Source organism: Salmo salar, chromosome ssa07 (assembly GCF_905237065.1).
Source record: "Salmo salar chromosome ssa07, Ssal_v3.1, whole genome shotgun sequence".
Lineage (NCBI taxonomy): Eukaryota > Metazoa > Chordata > Actinopteri > Salmoniformes > Salmonidae > Salmo > Salmo salar.
In genome coordinates this window covers 34,350,865-34,373,691 of record NC_059448.1, presented here as the reverse complement: position 1 = coordinate 34,373,691, position 22,827 = coordinate 34,350,865, and the positions used below count along the sequence as shown (strand labels likewise).

Sequence of the window (22,827 nt, the reverse complement as noted above, 5' to 3'; positions counted from 1 at the left end):
CCGATATCCCCCACCACCCAGGATGCCAGCACCCATCCCCAATCAGGTTGACCCATACCCCACCGCCCAGGAGACCAGCTACACCCATCCCCAACCAGGTTGAACCCCGATATCCCCCACCACCCAGGAGACCAGCTACACCCCCATCCTCAACCAGGTTGAACCCCCGATATCCCCCACCACCCAGGAGACCAGCTACACCCCCATCCTCAACCAGGTTGAACACCCGATATCCCCCACCACCCAGGATGCCAGCTACACCCCCATCCTCAACCAGGTTGAACCCCGATATCCCCCACCACCCAGGATACCAGCTACACCCCATCCTCAACCAGGTTGAACCCCCGATATCCCCCACCACCCAGGATACCAGCTACACCCCCATCCTCAACCAGGTTGAACCCCCGATATCCCCCACCACCCAGGATACCAGCTACACCCCCATCCTCAACCAGGTTGAACCCCCGATATCCCCCACCACCCAGGATACCAGCTACACCCCCATCCTCAACCAGGTTGAACCCCCGATATCCCCCACCACCCAGGAGACCAGCTACACCCACACCAAACCAAAGAAGACAGAGAGAAAGTCCTGTCGCCCTCAAAAAACCCTCCAACTCGCTGAGCATGACAGTTCACCCCATCCAATCCCATTCAACCCCATCCAACCCCATCCAACCGTATCCTACCCCATTCTACCCCATCCAACCGTTTCCAACCCCATCAAACCCCATTCTACCCCATCCAAGCCCGACCAAGGAAGAGGAAATATGACTACATGCAAAAAGGTAAATTAGAATCTAACTTATATTGTTTATTCATAAATGTTAATGATGTCAATAACTTCAATTATGCTTTTAATAAATGTATAAAACAATTCCAGTGATTGATAGTCTCCTAATTTTCAGGAGGCAGGCATACTATACTGTACACTCTTAGAAAGAAGGGTTCCAAAAGGGTTCTTCGGCTGTCCCTAAAGGAGAACCCTTTTTGGTTCCAGGTAGAACTCTATTGGGTTTTACATGGAACCAAAAGGGGTTCTTCTATGGTGACAGCCAAATAACAATTTCTAAGAGTGTAGTCTAAGGCAGGCATAGATGGCAAATGAATAATGCAATTGACTGTCTTGCTAACTTTATTCATGTTCTGGTGGGTGGTGATTAAATATATACATGCATTTGTTTCAGAGTGTCCAGTGCATCCGGGGCAAATGATTTTCCCTATTCTCAAGATTTTTGCCAATAGAACTTCAAAGGGGGTAAATCTGTAGAACATTGAAATTCCTGTGACTGTATTTACAGGCTAATCCTAGTGCAACACCAATTGTAGTTAACTTGCAGTGCATAGGCCTTGTAGTTAAAGTGGCAATATGTAACTTTCTGGGTGGCCCGACCAAATGCACATAGAAATGTTAGTTACAGATCATCATTCTACTTGAAAGCAAGTCTAAGAAGCAGTAGATCTGTTCTACAGTGTGCCTTATTTCTATGCTTCCCGTTCTTAAGTTTTGTTATTGAGTCTATTACTTTGGTTTTGTACAACAGCTTCAAACAGCTCATATTAGCTACCATGACATTGCGGAGCGATTTCAGCATAGTGTAGCTTTAAAATAAAACAGACATTTGTATTTGTTGCATAATAAAGGGTCAGGAGCAGAAAGTGAGGTGGAAGCTCTGAATGGTATGTTTACTTCATCTAATCTAGAATGAATAGAGGATATACTGAACACTCAACACCATATGTATTGATGATATACTGAACACAACACCATATGTATTTGGACTGTGAAGCTAAAATGTACAATTTCACTCTAAACTCCGGCATTTTGGATTTGAAATCAAATGTTTCATATGAGGCGATAGTACAGGTCACCTTTTTACAATTTAGAAATAAAATAACTTAATGTATATAGTCCCCCCAATTTGAAGAAGCCATAAGTATTTGGACAAATTCACTTAGTGTATTAAAGTTATAGTAAATTAAACCTTTTATTTAAAATACTAAATTCTGGAGTATAGATCCAAATTTCACATGTTATCTTCATTCTCCAAATACATATGGTTTTGGCTGTACCTTGGTATTGGATGTTACAGTGCCTTGCAAAAGTAGTCAGACCCCTTGGAAACGCCTTTGACAGTCATTACAGCTGTGAGTCTTTTAGAGCTTAACACACCAGGATTGTGCAAAATTAGCCCATTATTCTTTTTATAATTCTTCAAGCTCTGTCAATATGTTGGGGATCATGTCTAGACAACAATTTAAAAGTCTTGCAATAGATTTCCAATCAGATTTAAGTCCAAACTTGAACTTGGCAACTCAGGAACATTCACTGTCTTCTTGGTAAGTAACTCCAGTGTAGATTTGTCCTTGTGTTGTAGGTTATTGTACTTCTGAAAGGTGGATTCCTCTCCCAGTGTCTGGTGGAAAACAGGCTTTGCATTTAGGCCAGAAAGTATATTCCTTTGCAGTTTTTTTCACTATTAACTCCAGTGCCTTGTTGCATACAAGATGCATGATTAGATTTTTTTCTCTTCTGTATATTTGTATTCTTTTCACTGTAGTTTAAGTCATTATTGTGGCGTTACTACAATGTTGATCCATCCTCAGGTTTTCTACCATGACAGCCTGTAACTGTAAAATCACCAATGGCCTCATGGTAACACCCCTGAGCAGTTGCATTCATGTCCTGCAGCTCAGTTCAGAAGAACGACTATCTTTGATGTGTCTGGGTGGTTTAATACATAATCCACACCATCATTATTAACTTGACCATGCTTAAAGAGATATGCAATGTCTGATTTGATATTGTGACCCATCTACCAATCACTGCCCTTTATGAGGCTTTCGAAAAGCTCCCTGGTCTTTGTTGCTTGAAATTCAATACCTGACTGAGGGACCATACAGATGTTCTATGTATGGGGTACAGAGGTATGGGTAGTTATTCAAAAATAATGTTAACCCCTATTGAGTCCATATAACGTATTATGTGATTTGTTAAGCCAAATTTAACTTGTCAACTAATTTACACTTGCCTTTATAAAAAATCTAAATTTTCTTCCACTTTGACATTAGAGTACACATTTTACATTTTAGTCATTTAGCAGACGCTCTTATCCAGAGCGACTTACAGTAGTGAATGCATACATTTCATGCATAAAAAAATAATAAAAATAAAAAATTGTACTGGCCCCCCGTGGGGGGGATTGCTTGTTGACAAAAAAAATATAAATTAAATACATTTCAATCCAACATTGTAACACAATACAATGTGGCGAAATCCAAGGGGTATGAATACTTTTGCAAGGTACTATATGTAGTTGAAATATTATATTTGAGAGGAGAAGAAGGCACTTGGCCAACATCCAATAACCAAAAATCATAAAACCCTTTGAAAGGAATAGGTGCAACCCTTGCTCACGATTACATATTGAATGATTTATTTTCTATTTCTGCTTAAAAACATAACATTCCTTATGTTTTCTTTCTTGTCTTACAGTGGCAAGAAATGGGACGATGACTGGATCAAGGCCGAGGACCGCGTTTCTCCAGTTTAACCTACTTTATGCACGAATGTATTCCTCACTCTCCCTTCACATGTATCACTGTCAATCATAAATGGTTGGCCAAATTCACCATGATTTACCATTGAAACATTCATGGAGCGTCAGCATGCCAACCATTTCATCTCAATCAGTTTCATGAGAATATGCATTTAGATATTCTTCATATAAAGTGAGCTACAAACATATTGCAACAGTGACACATTTTTTGTTGTTTTGGATCTGTACTCCAGAACGTTGTATTTTAAATTATACAATGACTATGAGGTTAAAGTGCAGACTATCAGCTTTAATTTGAGTGTATTTTCATCCATATCTGGTGAACCGTTTAGAAATTACAGCACATTGTGTACATATCCACCCCGTTTTGGGGGACCAAAAGTCTTGTGATAAATTCACTTATGTGTATTACAGTAGTCAGAAGTTTAGTATTTTTGTCTTTTATGTTTGTATTGATTCATTTTACTATGTTATTAAATATATATGTTTAATTTCACTCTCATTTTTTACCTTTAGTCTGCCTATTTCTATAACACAATGCACATAGCTGATTATCTTATGGAGTAGATACAATTATATTTACTAAAGACAGTTAATTTGCAAGTTTAATAGTCTATTTTTCTCCAGATCAAACGTGTTGGTCTTTCAGCCAAAGCACCCCATACAGAAGTTGATATAATAAAGAACAAACATAAAAAATCAAGCTATATGAATCAGACACTAGTAGGTCAGATGGTTATTGAAAAGCCAATGTTTACAGTAGGCAAACATAATATTGTGGTCTTCGTTTTTGTTGTTAGTGACTCCCCACTGCCGTGTTTCTGAACTCGCCACGACATACCCTGCATTTCTGCCGCACTAGCTAACAGTAGCTGTCCGTGGTCCTGAAATAAAACGCCGGCGCACTATTAGAAAAGGTGCGCAGGTTAACATGTACGGTTCTTCATTTTACGTGGGCCTTTTCCAAAAAGTAAAGCTACAACATTCTGTTTGGAACAAATTAATGCAAATCTGAGATTTAAATGTTCAGTTGTTTTCTTCTGGAAGAGTGTTAGTTCAATGGATAAAGGTACTGGATAATTTCTTTCCAAATGACACCCTATTACCTTGAAAGTGCACTAATTTTGACCAGAGGCCTAGGCACATTGTACTATGTGCCTAGGCCTAACATTGCACTATGTTGATACATTAGTTATGAGCAGTGGATTGGGCTGATCAACTGTAGTACTTAGTGAATGTCTCAGTAATGAGAAAAGAATCATCAAAAGTGATGAGAATGTTGAATTTTGGGAAAGCATTTTGGCTGACTGACGTTGAACTTCGCAATTCATATCCAAGTTTATTATAGACCCATAGGCTAGACGCAGCTGGGCTATATATTATAATACATAGGCCTACGTGTAAATCAACATAGATTACATATTTAAAGATTATATATACAGTATACATAATGCTATTACATATATTACTTTACCTGCATTAAATATGTTAGATATCGGCCTACCCCTGAGTGATATTGGCATGCAACATGTTTTGCGCATAGAGGCAGACCGTCTATCTGCTTGGTCTCTAGGTTAGTTGTCCACGGAAAATATCAAATCAAATCAAATGTATTTATATAGCCTTTCTTACATCAGCTGATATCTCAAAGTGCTGTACAGAAACCCAGCCTAAAACCCCAAACAGCAAGCAATGCAGGTGTAGAAGCACGGTGGCTAGGAAAAACTCCCTAGAAAGGCCAAAACCTAGGAAGAAACCTAGAGAGGAACCAGGCTATGAGGGGTGGCCAGTCCTATTCTGGCTGTGCCGGGTGGAGATTATAACAGAACATGGCCAAGATGTTCAAATGTTCATAAATGACCAGCATGGTCAAATAATAATAATCACAGTAGTTGTCGAGGGTGCAACAAGTCAGCACCTCAAAAGTAAATGTCAGTTGGCTTTTCATAGTCGATCATTGAGAGTATCTCTACCGCTCCTGCTGTCTCTAAAGAGTTGAAAACAGCAGGTCTGGGACAGGTAGCATGTCCGGTGAACAGGTCAGGGTTCCATAGCCGCAGGCAGAACAGTTGAAACTGGAGCAGCAGCACGGACAAGTGGACTGGGGACAGCAAGGAGTCATTATGCCAGGTAGTCCTGAGGCATGGTCCTAGGGCTCAGGTCCTCCAAGAGAGAGAGAAAGAAAGAGAGAATTAGAGAGAGCATACTTAAATTCACACAGGAAAATATTTAATGAAGGTGAAAGACAAATAATTTCACAACTGCTTTTTTTGAATAGGCAGTGAGAATTAATTTTCATCATTGTTGCTTATCAGGAATATGATGTGCCGAAGGACCATGGCAATAGAGGTGCGGTTATGCGGCCATGTGGGTCATGGCTATAGGGGTTGAAAGGCCACATATAGACTGTTGAATGTCTATTTTTGAACTTCTAGAAGCGTCAATATCGATGTAACAATGTTTATATAAGCATTTCTATACATACACTTGTTTTCTGCCATGAACCTTTATACACCCCTAGGAAACCTTTGTAAGAGTTCAACTCTCGTTTTTTTGTTGTAGCTTAGTCTTATGGCTTGGCACAAATAATCCTGTGCATGAATTAAACTTAGTTATGTAATCCCATACCCCTGGTGGCCATGGGGTGCTCATTAGCGCCACCAACAGTTGACTTTTCCCCAAACGTATGATTTTTTTAAATCAAGAATAGATTAACATATCCGAACGTTATTTGACATGAAGGTTTAGTAAGGGGTCCTTATTAAATAAAAACGTCAAACTTAAATAGTTTTGACGAAAAACACATTTCAGAAAGTGCACAACTTCAGACATTGAATTGGCATGTGCTGATGCAGTACAGCGTTATGTATGTCCTAATGAATGTACAGATCATTCTACACATCAATTAGAATGATATGGGCGAAGATATTGATAAAAAACAAACCGGTTAGGGTAAGTAAAGAACTACAAAATGGCGCCACCTTTGTAGTTCACAACTTTTCCGGTTTCTGTAACTTAAGATTTTATCTGTTACATCAATTATTTAATAGAATCCGACAATGTTTACGAGATTCAAATGAAAGTAACATTGCGCAAGAATAATTCATGAATAGAAAATTTAGAAACATAGTCTATTACGTCACGGGCATTGCGACGAACATAACCAAAACAACCTCTGACCGAACGACCAAACCGAAGACATGGCCAAACGCTGTGACAACACAGATATATATATATATATATATACGTGGATGTTCACAATTCTCCCACTCATTTTTTTTCAGCTAATTTTAATAATAATACAGTGTTGCTAATAGTAGCGTTAAGAGTATGTTACTTGCAACTGGCCTGTTCAGGATGGGACAACCCCCATTTCAATAGGAACATTTCCAAGTTTACAGCTTAACACACAAGGGCTATCTATGCCTTACTCATCCCAAAATATGTCATAGGTCATAATTGGGTCAGCATAATAAAATACAATAATCACCTCAATCATTCTGTGTCCATACTTTTGATGATTCATTGCGAATGCCTGTAGATCCTAGGCAACATTTTTCAACTAACCGGTTTCATCTGCAGCTGATGGGAGTCAGTTCTTGTACTCAAGTACAAGTAAAGTAGCCCTCTCGAAAACTCCTTGAGAGTAAAGAAGTAACTGGTCAAAGTACTCAGTACTAGTTAAGCATTTGTACATCTCATACATACATAAGGAATCGTTGACTTAAAAGCCCATGACTAATGCAGCTCCATCAGTATGCAAACGATTACTTGAAGACAAGGATTACCTTTTTTAGTTTTTTATTAACTAAACTAATTAGCACACACAAGCACAGTACATTACAGTTTAACAATGTTTAAATCGGAAATCACCAGGTGAAACAATAAATCTTTCTCCCCGCCAATGGTTCTGTGAAAAGCAGAGGGATGGGGCTGGAGAAATGTAACCATAGTTTAAACAATGTTTCCAGGCTATAGTCCAGTGGTGTCAATCTCATTCCACGGAGGGCCTAGTTTCTGCTGGTTTTTGGTTTTTCCTTTCAATTAAGACCTAGATAACCAGGTGAGGGGAATTATTTACTAATTAGTGACCTTAATTCATCAATCATTTGAGGAGCAAAAACCCGCAGACACTCGGCTCACCCGTGGAATGAGTTTGACACATGCTAGTGTATGTTTACATTTACTTTGTTTACAAACATTGGAGTAGAAAAAAATATATATTTTGGGATCTGATGGGGTACGGCAGTTGAACTATGTTCATGAGGCATTTATAAATTATATTCTTCAAGAATCCAAAAGTGGATGTAGCAACTGCAGATTGGCCATTTAAAGGGGTGCATCGGACCTGGTCATGTAACCGGGCAAAAGCAGTAATAGACGAGCGCCCTTCTCAAATCTGTGCCACATGATCACATTGTCAACAAGGAAGAAACAAAAGGTTTTTTTCCATAAAATGTTCAAACTATTTTTCCTTAGGAAGGCAGATAAAGCACATATGCAAAACAAATGGAATCACTTTTCAACCAGTGCAAACTGCACCCACCCAAACGAACACCTTCAGTCTGTGATAGATTCCTCGTCATCAAAGCTGTAGTGGATGCGGTCATAGATGTCATCTAGGTCCTCTTCCAGGAGGTCATCTATGAAGTTATTTTCTAGGAGGGAGGTGTCTTGGCCCATAGCTTTGCTGTATATCAGTTTGACAGAGTCCTGGTGTCTTCTGAGGCTGCTGACTCTCCTCTGAAGCATGGAGAAGAGACCTCTGCTCCCAGCTTCTAACTGATTCAATGATTTTTGAATCTGAGAATTATGACAAAAACAAAACAGAAAAATCAATTGTTTTAAAATAAATTAAATGCATAGATATAATACTTCTAAAATAAATGTATTGATCCACACAATACACCTTCAAGTATCTTCTGGACAATACTCTGTGCAGGTTGTTCTTATTCCTTCTGTTCCACCCCATGGCCTGGATGGTTAGCATGTCTGTTCTTGCTAGAAAAGCCAAATAGAAGTCCTTATTCCAGATAAGTATTAACATAGCTGAATAGAACAACCTTAAAATGTCCTTTGGACATTTGCTTGGAACAGATTGCAGCCCTCGACAAGAAGCTGTTCCCTTGTTCCACTTCCTCCCCCAGAGTTGTGCCAGCTCATTCCTGATTCCGTCCTCCCCACTTAATCTTAATTTACATAAAAAAATATATTGACTTAATATTGCAATTATGTGAATAACCAACATCTACATGGGAAGCCTTGTAAAGGACTGAAGCTGGAAATTCTCTTAGAACAGTTTAATAAAGAAAAACTTACCTGGCATTTCAAACGATGTGCCTTTGCATGCATGACGGAAAGAAGTGGCTTCATGTCTAGAAGAGTGGCGAGCTCTGGACAATGAAGGGCAACTTTGGTCAGGTATGGCCAACATTTGCAGATCACATCTGTACACATGAATTGTATGTTCCTGCTGCCAGACAATTCCTTCTGCAAGAACAGTGGGTACGCAAATATCTCTCCACGCATCATGTTGAGGCTCCTTAGAAGTATTCCGTGGCGGCAGACGGCAACTTCGAGTCCCTCTTCATCAAGTTGTCGTTTGTTTTCCTTGACGACTCTTTAGCTGCTGTCCACTGGGATGCTCCACATACCCCTTTTCCATAACGCTAGACAAGGAAGTAGAAGAGTATAGGTAGAAAAAATGTTTTGGGGGGGAAGTGTTAACGGGACAGTGGTTAGGTTTTTAAAATCTAGCCGAGGGCGCTGAGCTACCCCCTATGTTCGCTACAATGGAGATCAGAAGTTGGAGATCGACTATCAAAAAGAAGCACTTCTAAAGTGTGTTGCATTTCTGAACAGAGGGACTAGTGTAACGACAAATGGACTTGAAGAGAGAGGACTACCATCTCTCCAAAATAATATGTTTTTATTGGAATAGTGTATAACGAGTCTGCCTTTGAGTCAGATGGCCCGAGGCCAGTCCTATTTCACATATTAGAAGATACACAGGAAACGTACATGTTAAGTCTTTGTATGGACATAGTTCACAAAGTCAGACACATCCTCATCCTTGCAGATAAACACGCCATCAAAGAATCCTTTGTCATCAGTCCTTGAAAGGATACGTGAAATACATTAAATATATTACATATGAAATAGCAATCAACCTCAGTAACTGATTGTGGACACTTGACAATGTTGATAATTAATTTCATTACAAACGCAAAACATTTAAGCTAAAATGAACTCAACTGCATTTGAAAACGTTCACACTGGACAAAGAAAAGGCAAACCTTGTTTGGATTGTTTAAATGATATAGAGTACGGTGTTATTTAATCAATTATGAATAGTTTTACATATCCTTTTTTGAATCGATACAGCTTCTTGTTCCCGTCCACTGACACTGCAAGCATGCTGGGTGAACAGGCTGGGCAGTCAAAGTACTGTATATCACAGACCTGATCAATTTCAGAGCGGCAGTACGTCCACTCAAAGAAGCTTTTTTGGAAAGTGTCCCCACAGATCATTTCATTCTGGTAAGGGAAAAATACATATAGAACATATATGAAATAACTTACAACAATAGTATAAACAAAACATACTATAATTCACTATGGCTGACTGGATTTGAGTTAAAGCAGGGCCAGTACATAGTGTTGACAGCAAAGCAGGTGAAAGCCAATGCAAAAGTAGGACGAGTACTTATGTTGTAAAGAGCAGGAAATATTGGATGCAAGAGGGGCACAGATAAGGGGCATGGCAGGACAGTGGTGCAGGAGGCTAACACATACTGTAGCAAGAGACCTGAAGTTTTAACGTAGTTGTAGTACTGGAAATAAAGTTATGTTACACAAAGTGTTGTAACAAAATGTAACATAGTTAACCTGAAGTCATACATTGGTAAAGCTGAGTATAATTTATTGTTACCCTGCCAAAGAAGTCAGTTCGCTGCTCCAAAATCCGCATAAACGCTAGACGGGACATTCCTGGGGCTGACACTTTCAGCTCCTCAAAAGAGCTGAAGACATCTACCTGGTATATGGTGTCACAGTTGACAGTGGCAGGCCAGTACCCATTCTTTATCAGATCTGCCAAGTTTGCTGTCCAGGTGCTGAGACAGGTTGTGCAGGTCAGCACAGGCACTGTAACATTGTAGAGACCTTGAGGAAATACATGTAGTCTGAATTAATGTTGTTTTACATTGCATTGCGACATCACTGTTTGGTTCTTGTAGATATTGCACATACCATTTATTCCTATGAGGATGATATGTTTCCCAGGGCCAACATGGAAGGTGCTAGTCAGGCAACCACATATCACCTCTGGTACGTCCAATGGTAAGAAACAATCTAGGGACAATATTTATATACAACAATAAACAAGAATACATTTGAACTTTGATATAATACATTCAGCCGCAAAAAAATAAAACACACCCTGTTCATGAAGTGCATATTTGCCATCACTGTGGAGAGATATGGCTGTAGTTGGAGGAAGGGGCGTGTAGAATCCCTCGATCATGGACTGTCTGTTGTGCAGGGGGAACTTTGCATGTATAGAGAGATCGCAGTCTTCGCAGTAAAGCTGTTTCGGCAGACAGTCTCTACATCGCAGAATAGCCATTTTCACATTGCATGACTGACAGATCTTCTGAGAAGCATGCTCTGCAGCCAGCAGAGAATCTACAATCTCAGGCCTGGACTCCCTCCACCTATCCTGTGAGAGTTCCTTCCTCACACTCCAACTGTGTGATGCACCAGGCACAGCAGGATTTGAACACTCAGGGTCTTTTAAGTCAGCTAGGAGGATGTTAATTTTTCGATGAAGTATTGCTTTTTTGAAAACACAAAAATGGGAAAAGGATTACATTAAGAATATTATATAATTCATCTATTAAAACACACATAGGGATGTAAGTAGGTGACAGCAAATATATCTCTGCACAATCTATGGTGTGACAAGCCAAAAATCTCAGCTTTGATTCTACGGTAAATTAAATTACAGGGCAGACCAAAATATTGAGTAAAGTCTAAATTGGAATATCAAACAATAGAACTTGATCCCATCGTCGAATAGAAATTCTGAATGTTCTTAAAACAGCAAAAACACACTGAGTGTACAAAACATTCTCTTTCTCTGACAAACTGACCAGGTGAAAGCTATGATCCCTTATTGATGTCACCTGTTAAATCCACTTCAGTGTAGATAAAGAGGAGGAGACAGATTAAAGGAGGATGTTTAAGCCTTGAGACATGGATTGTGTATATGTGCCATTCAGAGGGTGAATGGGCAAGACAAAATATTTAAGTGCCTTTAAAAGGGGTATGGTAGTAGGTGCAAGGTCCAACGGTTTGTGTCAAGAACTGCAACGCTGCTGGGTTTTTCACGATCCACATTTACCCGTGTGTATCGAGAATGGTCCACCACCCAAAGGACATCCAGCCAACTTGACACAACTGTGGGAAGCATTTGAGTCAACACTGGCCAGCATCCCTGTGGAACGCTTTCGACACCTTGTAGAGTCCATGCCCTGACGAATTGAGGCTGTTCTGAGGGCAAAAGGGAGTGCAACTCAATATTAGGAATATTCTGTACACTCAGTGTATTTTGACTACAGAATAAACTCTCCTCAAAGGCAAATGCTTCCAGCTTTCACAATTACAGACAGCGGTTGCAAAAGGAACGACACTGTGTAAACATTCCAATAGTGGATTTGAATGAATTCAACTAAGACTAATTCCATAATGTGGAATGGCAGATTGCATCATATTAAAGGAAATGTGCAGGAAAAAGCTCTGCCAGGATTTTGTTATTGCACTCCCCTACAGAAATATTTGGACAGTGATGCTAAAATGTTGAACTTGTCTCTATACTCCAGTATTTTGAATTGCTTTGTCGAGAAGCTACCTGCAAGTAAGCATTTCGTTGGATGGGGTTACCATCAGTATCCTGTACATACGACTAATAAAACTTGCAACTAGACATATAAAGTGCTTTAATTTCGAAACGGTAAATCAGAAAAGTCTGAAAATACCCTGAAATAAAAGGAGAAATTCTGTACTGTAACCTCATATCAAACATTTGATCTCAAATCCGACATTCTGGAGACTTGAGCCACATTTAAAAATGTTGCATCACTGTCAAAATAAAGATGTAGTGCAGTATAATTCAGTAACACCAAGATGACCCCAATTTTGAAAGTAAAACAATTTAAACATACCTATTTCTTCATCAATGTTTAAAACTGGAGTGGATTCCAATCCACTGGTCCTTGTCTCTAAAATAAGATATGCAAAAAAGGATTAGACTTAAAGGGGCATTCAGAAGTTGATAAAGCCATTTTTGCCCATTGATTCTAGAAGATTATAACTTATTAATGCCTCATGAGTGTAATTCAACTGTCATAACCCATCAGAATCCAAACTATAAGCTTGTTTTAGTCAATGTTTGCAAACAAAGTAAATGTAAAAAAAACACTGGTTAAAAACATGGTTAAAACTATTATTTTAATAACATTGATGGTAAGTTATTGCAATAATAGCTCTGTCAATAAATTGAAAGTGGTTACATTTCGCCAAACCCCATCACTCAGCTTTTAACCAAAACAGGGGAGGGGAGTGTGCTTTGTTATTGTTTCAACTACCGATTACAGATTTAATAAAAATACAATACATTCTTTACAAGGCCACTGAATAACAAGGAATTGTATAGATAAATACCTAATTCTTCCTCCTCAGTGACTAGCCCAAAATGTTGCACTAGTCTGGCTCTAGATGTACTGGCCCTTGGAGCTGAAAAAAATTGGTAATAAAAAGGTTTTTAATTCAAAAGATTTTCTGGGGTACTGACTCTCCTTTCGTTAAATATGTATTTTCATCAGAGACAGACAACAGTTAGAGACCGGGAAAGGTGGGATCAGACCTGCATGTAATGTATTATGTGCTGTGGGTAGATGGCACTAGACCGGCCTATGGCACGTCAACAACCGTTTGATATGCTATGATACAGTATGTTTGAAAGGAAAAAGTCAGATCAGGGACCAATAAAATTAAACACCTAGACGGGATGAAACTTACCAACAGAAGTGGATGTAGTTGCCTTCCTGGTTTGAGGAACAATCTGTCCTTTCTCATCCCTTTGTCTCCATCTGAACCTAATCCCTGGAGGCTTGTTTCTCTTTTTCTTCTTATTTTCCTAAAAAGTGCATTTCAATTATCATGGCTGGCCCACTAATAAAAGTATCCAAGAAGCATGGCTTGCTTGTGCACATATGGAGCACAAGCAATACTTTTATTTTCACATAAGGTGAAGTGATTTGTCAGCTGAGGAAAGACACCTGCAGTAGACCCACGTTCTGGCTCACTCACACAGCTAACATGTGTAGAAGTTCACAAGGATGCTAACAAGTGCACCCTTGTGCCTCATGCTCAATGGTCAATATCATTGATGCCCGTGTTCAGGTCATATCACGGAGTCTACGTTTAAATTCACATTTGTGCCATGTGGGGTCTACTTTGACAAACAAAAAGCAATGATAAATCATAACACTGTGGTGCTGGGGTTGTGCTGGGAATATTTGTCCACGTATGGGAGCTATAGGGGTTACATTACCGGTAATGTACGACTTGTTACATTACCCGTTCTGGGTTGAGCTCCTCAGCCAGCCTTTTTGGCCTCGTCCAGTTGGGCTTGTGGGTCCTTCTCTGGGTTGAGCTCTTCAGCAAGGCGTTCTGCCTTTTTAATAGCCTCATCCAGTTGGTCTTGTGGGTCCTCAGAGGCCATACCATCTCAAAAGAAACATAGAGACAACTTCCAATCCTAACACATTCCTTCACATAGTAACCTCCCGTCTATGAGAAAAGCTGCATGTCATTGATAGCGTGTGTGTTTAACTATGTCCTGCACGTCACTAAAGGTCTTCATCCTCCTCCACACGCAGACTGACTGATCTACAAATCACTTTGAATAACAAATACATATCTATTATTACTTGCAGATCAGTCAGTCTGTCTCTATTTACCAACAATGCACTATTAGTCTGTCACTTCCTTGTTCATGTTGTTCTATGACATATGTGCAACTCCAGTCCTTAAAGGCTACAGTGTCTACAGGTTTTGATCAATTTAGATCATTGACTAGTTAGGACCTCCTCTCACCTGATTGTCTGTCTTAACAGGATTTCATCAACTCCTTTACATCCCTCCTAGGGTCCCTCTCTCCTTCCAAGGAGAAGTCACAAGATGAATACAGATTGAGTGGCAATGTGTATTTCTTTGAAGATGCAAAGAGGAACAAAAGGGGAATATATAGCCTAATGTATAGGTGGCTCAAATAATACGTGAGAATGATATCCAAATATATGTAAGTAATGCACCAAAAATATCCACACATTCTATGTTGTGTATGCAACTTTATTCACCTTAGTTACGTAACCTTCATTACTGGTTTAACACGTTTAAATTAAAAAAAAAAAAAACACTTTAACAAACACAAAACAAATGTGTATGTTTGCTTTATTTCTGACAACAAGGGACGAACTGGCTATCTACCTGTTATCTGTCCAGGGTCTCTAGACGTCTGCTGTGGGCGAACAATCTATAAACAACAAATGTCACATGACCGGATGAGGTAACCATTCTTGTTCTTCTTGTAACTTTCCGGTAGCCGAGAAGCTTTCCGGTGTTTTGCTGCTCGTCACAGGTCGACGCAGGTATTGCACTTGATTTATCGTTCTCATCACCGTAGGTGCAGCCAAGTGGAAATACGAAAGCTTTCTAGCTATTTCGCACTGACGGTCATTTGAACACAAGAAGGTTTCTAGTGAAAAGGTGCTTACACTCAGAGCCATGTATTTACACTCAGCCAGCTCATTGTACAATTCCACCCTAGCCTTAGTAAGGGTTAACGTTTTGGTCATTTTGGTTGGCTAACAAAATTTAAGACTACATTGACTGCATACGTTTACCAAAATTTTGTACGAAAAAAAAAATGTGTTTTGGTATTGGACAACGGCAAGGCTGCTATTGTATTTTCAGTTACATTCTGGTCAATAAAAATGGTTTACACGTTTGTTTTTTGTAAGAAATACATGGAACTACAACCGAATAAAACACAATTCGCCATCATGTATTGCTTACATTCATTCTATACTGAAAAGTCTGTTCCAAAAAATCGAAAACAGTACATATAGGCATACAACTACAATGTTCTAATAGGGATAAAAAAATACAAAATATCTATATATTCATAACGTAAAATAAATAAATAATGAAATACAGGCTATCGCGTCTATGGTTGTTGCAAATGCTTGTGTGTCGCCTACTGGTTAAATTCGTGTCTTTTCGCACGATTTGAACCACACAAAAATGCACAAAAACGCACGAAATCTGCTGAAATACATTTTGTACATAAATGCGCGAATTGAATGTGAGGTTGGCCTGCCCCTATTCATCTAAAGCAAATATACTTAGGTTTTTACTTTCAGCCGTGTCTGGTGTCAGCTAGCAACTGACTAGCTCAGTCTTCAGCCAGCATGGAACAAAAGCGGGAGAAGGGTTGCCCAAAACTCAGATACAGTTGTCATACAATTACACATGCCAAAAGGGAGATTCATCCAAACTTCTTGACTATCACTAATAGTCATGATATATGGACTAAGCCTGACTCACCGGACAGTTTTTTTTGGTACACACATCTGGTACCAGGTCAGACCACTTTGCCTCCAGAACAGCCTGAATTATTTGGGGCATGGATTCTACAAGGTGTCAGAAATGTTCCACGGGGATGTTGGTCCATGCTGACGCGATAGCACCACGCAGTTGCTGCAGATTGGACGGCGGTACATTCATGCTGCGAACAGCCCATTCCATCTCATCCCAAAGATGCTATATTGAGCTTGGTCAGCAACAATGTTTAGATACGCTATTGCGTTCAATCGTTGCTCAATTGGTTTCATGGGACCTAATATGTGCCAGGAAAACACACACCAGTACACCACCAGCCTGTACCGTTGACACAAGGCAGGATAGGTCCATAGACTCATGCTGCTTACGCCAAATTCTGACTCAACAGGAACTGGGATTCGTCGGACCAGAGAATCTTTTTTCACTCCTCAATTGTCCAGTGTTGGTGATCGCGTGCCCACTGGAGCCGCTTCTTGTTTTTAGCTAATAGGAGTGGAACTTGGTGTGGTCATATGTTGTAATAGCCTATCCTTCACGAGGATCGACGAGTTGTGCTCTCCGAGATGCCGTTCTGCACACCACTGTTGTAATGCGCCTTTATTTGTCTGTGGCCCGCATGTACGATTCTTGCCATTCTCCTTTGACCACTCATCAACGAGCTGTTTTCGCCCACAAGACTACCGCTCCTCAGTGTCCGTAGGAGCATTTTTTGTGAAACCATGTACCATTGCTTTGTGTATCAGCAAATTTGCTTGAGATAATCTCACCGCAACACTGCGTCCATGTTGCTTGACATAGGCTTTTTCCAAGAAATGTCAGTCAAGGTGAGCTCCCTGCCCACTCAGCCTATTACCTCCCTGCCCACTCAGTGTGTCTTTTCAGGCTTCCTGGTTGTTTGACATGAGATAAAAAGTACTTTTACTCAGATAAGTGTTCTTGGAAAACTAATAGTGTGTGATGTTTTAGTCACTCAAAAGGCTATTTTACATGGGAATCAGAATGATTGTTCAGGACCTTAAATTATGTTTTGTATGTTGTTTTCTACATATTTTTGTGTTTTTTTTTGGGGGGGGGATTTCTAGGAATGAGGGTTTCAAAGAAAGTGATCACACTTGTAAAGTGTGGCAATGGGATATGCAGTATTGTATTTATTATCCCAAAGTGTCCAGAAAGACTGACTAACATGTACTGTAATATAACTTAAGTTGTAACACATTTAGGGGTTGTTCGTACTTAACTGTGTGGTATGAATACATAGTTAAATGTGTTTCCTACTAGATGAATGTGAAGAAAGATTGAAGACTGTGCCTCCCACACCTGGTAGTTTGGAAGGAAAAAAGATGAGTTATACTGGAATTAATACATTGCTGAAGGCAGTGGACCTTTTGACATTAAGTATTTGTACATTTGCTAGAGTAGAACAATAGAGTAAACAGAGGGTATCAAATGAAAAGTGCATTTTGACATTATTACTTTGAATCAGGAGATATATTTAACCTAGCCTGGTAGCAGATTCGTATGTTCTTTATCCAACTCCTCTGTCAGTCATTGTATGCCATAAACTGTTGCTTACACGGCAGGTTGGTTATAAAGCACAAACTGGGCTGTTACCAGGCTATATTTGCCTCTCCTGTTGCTGTATATTTTAGTAGTCTACCAATTTCTGTTGTTTTGTTCCAAATTCTCTCAAACCCACACTCATCCATGTAACTGAAAATGAATGGGATTAGAATTGAGGCCATTCCGTGGTGATGGGAAGATTGAAGAATGTCTGTGTATTTTTATGAACAAGGAACAAAAAGGACCATGGTGAAACGCTGAACACTTATTGCTACAAATTTTGACTAATCTAATTTCTTCTACCCCTTTATTTTGTAAACTAGAGGATACTTAAACATTTACAAATATTATTATTTGACTTATGATATGTATTTATATGCAATGACGACTTTGGGGAAAAGTTTTACCATGTGTTTTTTTTTCAGAGAATAAAAACGATGTTTTGTGTTGAAGTGTTCACATACATGTGTCTTGTCCTCTAACAATGCAAGATACTTATATTGGGACCCAAGACCGTTAGCAGCCCTGGCCAGAAATCAAGTTCCAGAAAGGATTACATTTCAGTTCTAAAAAATTGGTCACATACACATGGTTAGCAGATGTTAACGCGAGTGTAGCGAAATGCTTGCGCTTTTAGTTCTGACAGTGCAGTAATATCTAACAAGTAATCTAACAAATTGACAACGACTACCTTATATATATATACACACACACACAAAATGTAAGGGGATGGAATAAGAATATGTACATATAAATATATGGATGCGCGATAGCCATGTGGCATAGGCAAGATGCAATAGATTCTCCACTACTGTCCCGTCGATGTGGATTGGGGGGGGGGGGTGATCCCTCTGCTGTTTCCTGAAGCCCACGATAATCTCCTTTGTTTTGTTGACATTGAGTGAGAGGTTATTTTCCTGACACCATACTCCAAGGGCCCTCACCTCCTCCCTGTAGAATGTCTCGTCGTTGTTGGTAATCAAGCCTACCACTGTTGTGTCGTCTGCAAATTTGATAATTGAGTTGAAGGCGTGCATGGCCACGCACTCATGGGTGAACAGGGAGTACAGAAGAGGGCTGAGAACGCACCCTTGTTGGGCCCCAGTGTTGAGGATCAGCAGGGTGGAGATTTTTAATACCTTCACCATCTGGGGGCGGCCCGTCAGAAAGTCCAGGACCCAGTTGCACAGGGCTGGGTCGAGACCCAGGGTCTCAAGTTTAATGATGAGTTTGGAGGGTACTATGGTGTTGAATGCTGAGCTGTAGTCAATGAACAGCATTCTTACATAGGTATTCCTCTTCTCCAGATGAGATAAGGCAGTGTGATGGCGATTGCATCATCTGTGGACCTATTGGGGTGGGTCTATGGTGACAGGTAGGGTGGAGGTGATATGATCAAAGCACTTCATGATGACAGAAGTGAGTGCTACGGGCAATAGTCATTTAGTTCAGTTACCTTAGCTTTCTTGGGAACAGGAACAATGGTGGCCATCTTGAAGCATGTGGGGACAGCAGACTGGGATAGGGATTGATTGAATATGTCCGTAAACACACCAGCCAGCTGGTCTGCGCATGCTCTGAGGACGCGGCTAGGGATGCTGTCTGGGCGGGCAGGCAGCCTTGCGAGGGTTAAAACGTTTAAATATTTTACTCATGTTGGCCATGGAGAAGGGGAGCCCAGTCTTTGATAGCAGGCCGTGTCGGTGGTGCTGTATTGTCCTCAAAGCGCGCAAAGAAGTTGTTTAATTTGTCTGGGAGCAAGACGTCAATGTTCGCGATGGGGCTGGTTTTCTTTTTGTAATCCGTGATGTCTGTAGACCCTGCGACATACGTCTCGTGTTTGAGCCGTTGAATTGCGACTCTACTTTGTCTCTATACTGACGCTTTGCTTGTTGGATTGCCTTGCGGAGGGAATAACTACATTGTTGGTATTCGGTCACGTTTCCAGTCGCCTTGCCATGATGAAATGTGGTGGTTCGCGCTTTCAGTTTCGCAGAATGCTGCCATCAATCCACAGTTTCTGGCTAGGGAAGATTACCCGGAACATATTCCAGTCCACATGATCGAATCAATCTTGAAGTGTGGAATCCGATAGGTCTATCCAACGCCGGTCTGACTAAAGCACGGTGCTTCCTGTTTTAGTTTCTGCCTATAGTTGGGGAGCAACAAGATGGAGTCATGGTCAGATTTGCCGAAGGGCGGGGGAGGATCTCGTATGCGTCGCAGAAGATAACCACTGCTGCTCTAAGTGTTTTGCTCGAGCGGGTACAACAATCAATGTGCTGGTAGAATTTAGGTAGCCTTGTTCTCAAATTAGCCTTGTTAAAATCCCCAGCTACAATAAATGCAGCCTCAGGATATATGGTTTCAAGGTCACATAACCAGTGAAGTTCTATCAGGGCCATCGAGGTATTCGTACAATATGTTACGAATACTGTTAGCAGGGAGGCTAACGTTAGCTAGGCTAGTGGTTAAGAGTTTGGTAAGGGGAAGGGTTAGTAGTTGTAAAGTAGCAAGTAGTTGCTAATTAGCTCAAATGCTAACGTTGTCTGTGATGAGATTCGAACACACAACCTTTGGATTGCTAGATGTTCATGTTTTACACACATTCATCCGCCCCACTTTCATTTTTGCCATTGGCATGGTTACAAATCATACTATTTTGAGTGTCCCAGATTTACATTTGCTGTTATGTCTACTCTATGAGACCAGGCGATGCACTGGCAGGATTGACTCTCTGTAATCTGTAAAATAAAGTGATTTGATGTGTAGTAAGCCTAGTAGTAGTATTGCTATTTCATTCATTCTCACTCTCCGTGAATAACTAGAGCACCTGAGTGAATGAGAAATACTACACAGGCTGCCTGAATGGAGGGTAACACTATCTCCTCTCTAATGGCATTTCCTGACGGCACACAGCGTGACTCCCCCTCTTCATCTGTGATGTGATTATTCTACTATTGGCGTGACAAAGACCTGAGAAGACACACTGCATGAGAGAATCATGACTAACATGAAGCACTTGTATTAAAACAACTCTGGCAGTCAGATGAAATGGGTGCATATAGGTCTAGGCTACAACTCCAGTAGGCTTAGATAAAAATGTCTCTTTTAATCTTTATACATGATGCAATAGAGTACTATAAATGTTAAATTAATGGCAAGTTAATATTTAATATTTTTACTTTATTTTGAATGTTACAAAAAAAAAATAAGTGCTCAAGTTGGTGATGACAACCACCTACACTACATGACCAAAAGTATGTGGACACCTGCTCATCAAACATCTCATTCCACAATCATGGGCATTAATATGGAGTTGGTCCCCCCTTTGCTGCGATAACAGCCTCCACTCTTCTGTGAAGGCTTTCCACTAGATGTTGGAACATTGCTGCAGGGACTTGCTTCCATTCAGCCACAAGAGCATTAGTGAGGTCGGGCACTGAATTTGGGGCGATTAGGCCTGGCTCGCAGTCGGTGTTCCAATTTATCCCAAAGGTGTTCGATGGGGTTCTTCCACACCGATCTCGACAATCAATTTCCTTACGGACTTCGCTTTGTGCACGGGGGCATTGTCATGCTGAAACAGGAAAGGGCCGTTGCCACAAAGTTGGAAACACAGAATCATCTAGAATATCATTGTATGGTGAAGCGTTAAGATTTTCCTTCACTTGAATTAAGGGGGCTAGCCTGAACCACGATAAAACAGCCACAGACCATTATTCCTCCACCAAACTTTAAAGTTGGCACTATGCATTGGTGCAGGTAGCATTCTCCTGGAATCGCCCAAACTCAGATTCGTCTGTTGGACTGCCAGATGGTCCAGAGTCCAAAGGCGGCGAACTTTACACCACTCCAGCCGACGCTTGGCATTGCGCCTGGTGATCTTAGGTTTGTGTGTGGCTGCTCGGCCATGGAAACCCATTTCATGAAGCTCCCAACGAAGAGTTCTTGTGCTGACATTGCTTCCAGAGGCAGTTTGGAACTCGGTAGTAAGTGTTGCAACCTAGGACACAATTTTTACGCGCTTCAGCACTTTGCGGTCCCGTTCTGTGAGCTTGTGACCTACCACTACAGGGCTGAGCCGCTTTTGCTCCTCGACATCTCCACTTAACAATATCAGCACTTACAGTTGACCGGGGCAGCTCTAGCAGGGCAGAAATTTGACGAACTGACTTGTTGGAAAGGTGGCATCCTATGACGGTGCCACAATTAAAGTCACTGAGCTCTTCAGTAAGGCCATTCTACTGTCAATGTTTGTCTATGGAGATTGCATGGCTGTGTGCTACATTTTATACACCAGTCAGCTATAGGGGTGTATATACTTTTGTATATATAGTGTACCTATGTATAGGCTAACACTTCTGTTATGAATATGCCTACAAATTAGACATACAGGCCTAATTGAATGTTAATGAAGTTACAACAGCACAAGTCCAGTTACTCAGAATGCCAAAAAGTAATTTGGATCGGTTTAATCCAAACATGTTTTTGCTCCAGAAAAATAATAATCCAGGTTTCTTGATGTGCATATCACCAGCGCCAGCAAGGCAGTAGTTTGCGCAGTTATCTCCACAGCGGGCCATGTCACAACCCAACCAACAGCACAAACTACTACCTCAGCCGGAGAACAGTGGAAAGGAACAAACCAGCGGTGTCATCCGTATGTCTGCCTTCTGTCCAAATGGTTCAGAATGACCACGAGAATGTACTGTTCCATGATTGTGCGTCATATACAGTACCTGTGTCGTTCAACACGTCCCATGCGTAAAACGCAATTGAAACCCCATCCAAGTCCCCAACCAACTCAGTCTCCTGACTTCACTGTCCTTCCCCTAAAATGACCTGGCTGGACTTTGCATCATGTCTCGGCCAAGTTCTCATTTTAGACCTAGACTACACAGCGTTTGACTGTGTATTAACAGAAGTAGTTTTCTTTCTTTTTTATCCACAAAGAGGTATATTTCATTATCAACAATTGATTTGATAGGCTGCTGAACATCCACGTGCCGTTTTCAAC

At 40.6% G+C, this 22,827-nt stretch overlaps 2 protein-coding genes across 11 annotated transcripts; one reads left to right on the top strand and one right to left on the bottom strand.

The window, feature by feature from the left end:
- Nucleotides 1-22: 22 nt before the first annotated feature.
- On the top strand, nucleotides 23-4,039 carry LOC106609104 (non-classical arabinogalactan protein 31). Its single transcript, XM_045722509.1, has 5 exons — nucleotides 23-46; nucleotides 128-277; nucleotides 336-788; nucleotides 1,188-1,258; nucleotides 3,497-4,039. The coding sequence occupies exons 1-4, from the start codon at nucleotides 23-25 to the stop codon at nucleotides 1,212-1,214; spliced, it is 654 nt and encodes a 217-aa protein (XP_045578465.1). The 3' UTR covers nucleotides 1,215-1,258; nucleotides 3,497-4,039.
- A 3,305-nt stretch (nucleotides 4,040-7,344) lies between these two features.
- On the bottom strand, nucleotides 7,345-18,506 carry LOC106609103 (uncharacterized). 10 transcript variants are annotated; one of them, XM_014207519.2, is made up of 14 exons: nucleotides 15,114-18,506; nucleotides 14,721-14,783; nucleotides 14,202-14,351; nucleotides 13,641-13,758; nucleotides 13,284-13,355; nucleotides 12,785-12,841; nucleotides 11,965-12,113; nucleotides 11,001-11,396; nucleotides 10,812-10,913; nucleotides 10,492-10,724; nucleotides 9,582-10,097; nucleotides 8,880-9,229; nucleotides 8,470-8,561; nucleotides 7,345-8,363 (listed from the first exon to the last, which is right to left on the bottom strand). In XM_014207519.2, exons 7-11 carry the CDS (start codon nucleotides 12,089-12,091, stop codon nucleotides 9,897-9,899), a joined length of 1,059 nt encoding a protein of 352 aa, XP_014062994.1. In that variant the 5' UTR covers nucleotides 12,092-12,113; nucleotides 12,785-12,841; nucleotides 13,284-13,355; nucleotides 13,641-13,758; nucleotides 14,202-14,351; nucleotides 14,721-14,783; nucleotides 15,114-18,506; the 3' UTR covers nucleotides 7,345-8,363; nucleotides 8,470-8,561; nucleotides 8,880-9,229; nucleotides 9,582-9,896. The 10 variants fall into 10 exon arrangements, with proteins under 10 accessions (XP_014062994.1, XP_045577843.1, XP_045577842.1 ...); XM_045721887.1 differs by lacking the exon at nucleotides 11,965-12,113 and having other exon boundaries at nucleotides 9,582-9,675; nucleotides 10,023-10,097; nucleotides 10,597-10,724; nucleotides 15,114-18,500; XM_045721886.1 differs by lacking the exon at nucleotides 11,965-12,113 and having other exon boundaries at nucleotides 9,582-9,675; nucleotides 10,023-10,097; nucleotides 15,114-18,499.
- Nucleotides 18,507-22,827: the final 4,321 nt, after the last annotated feature.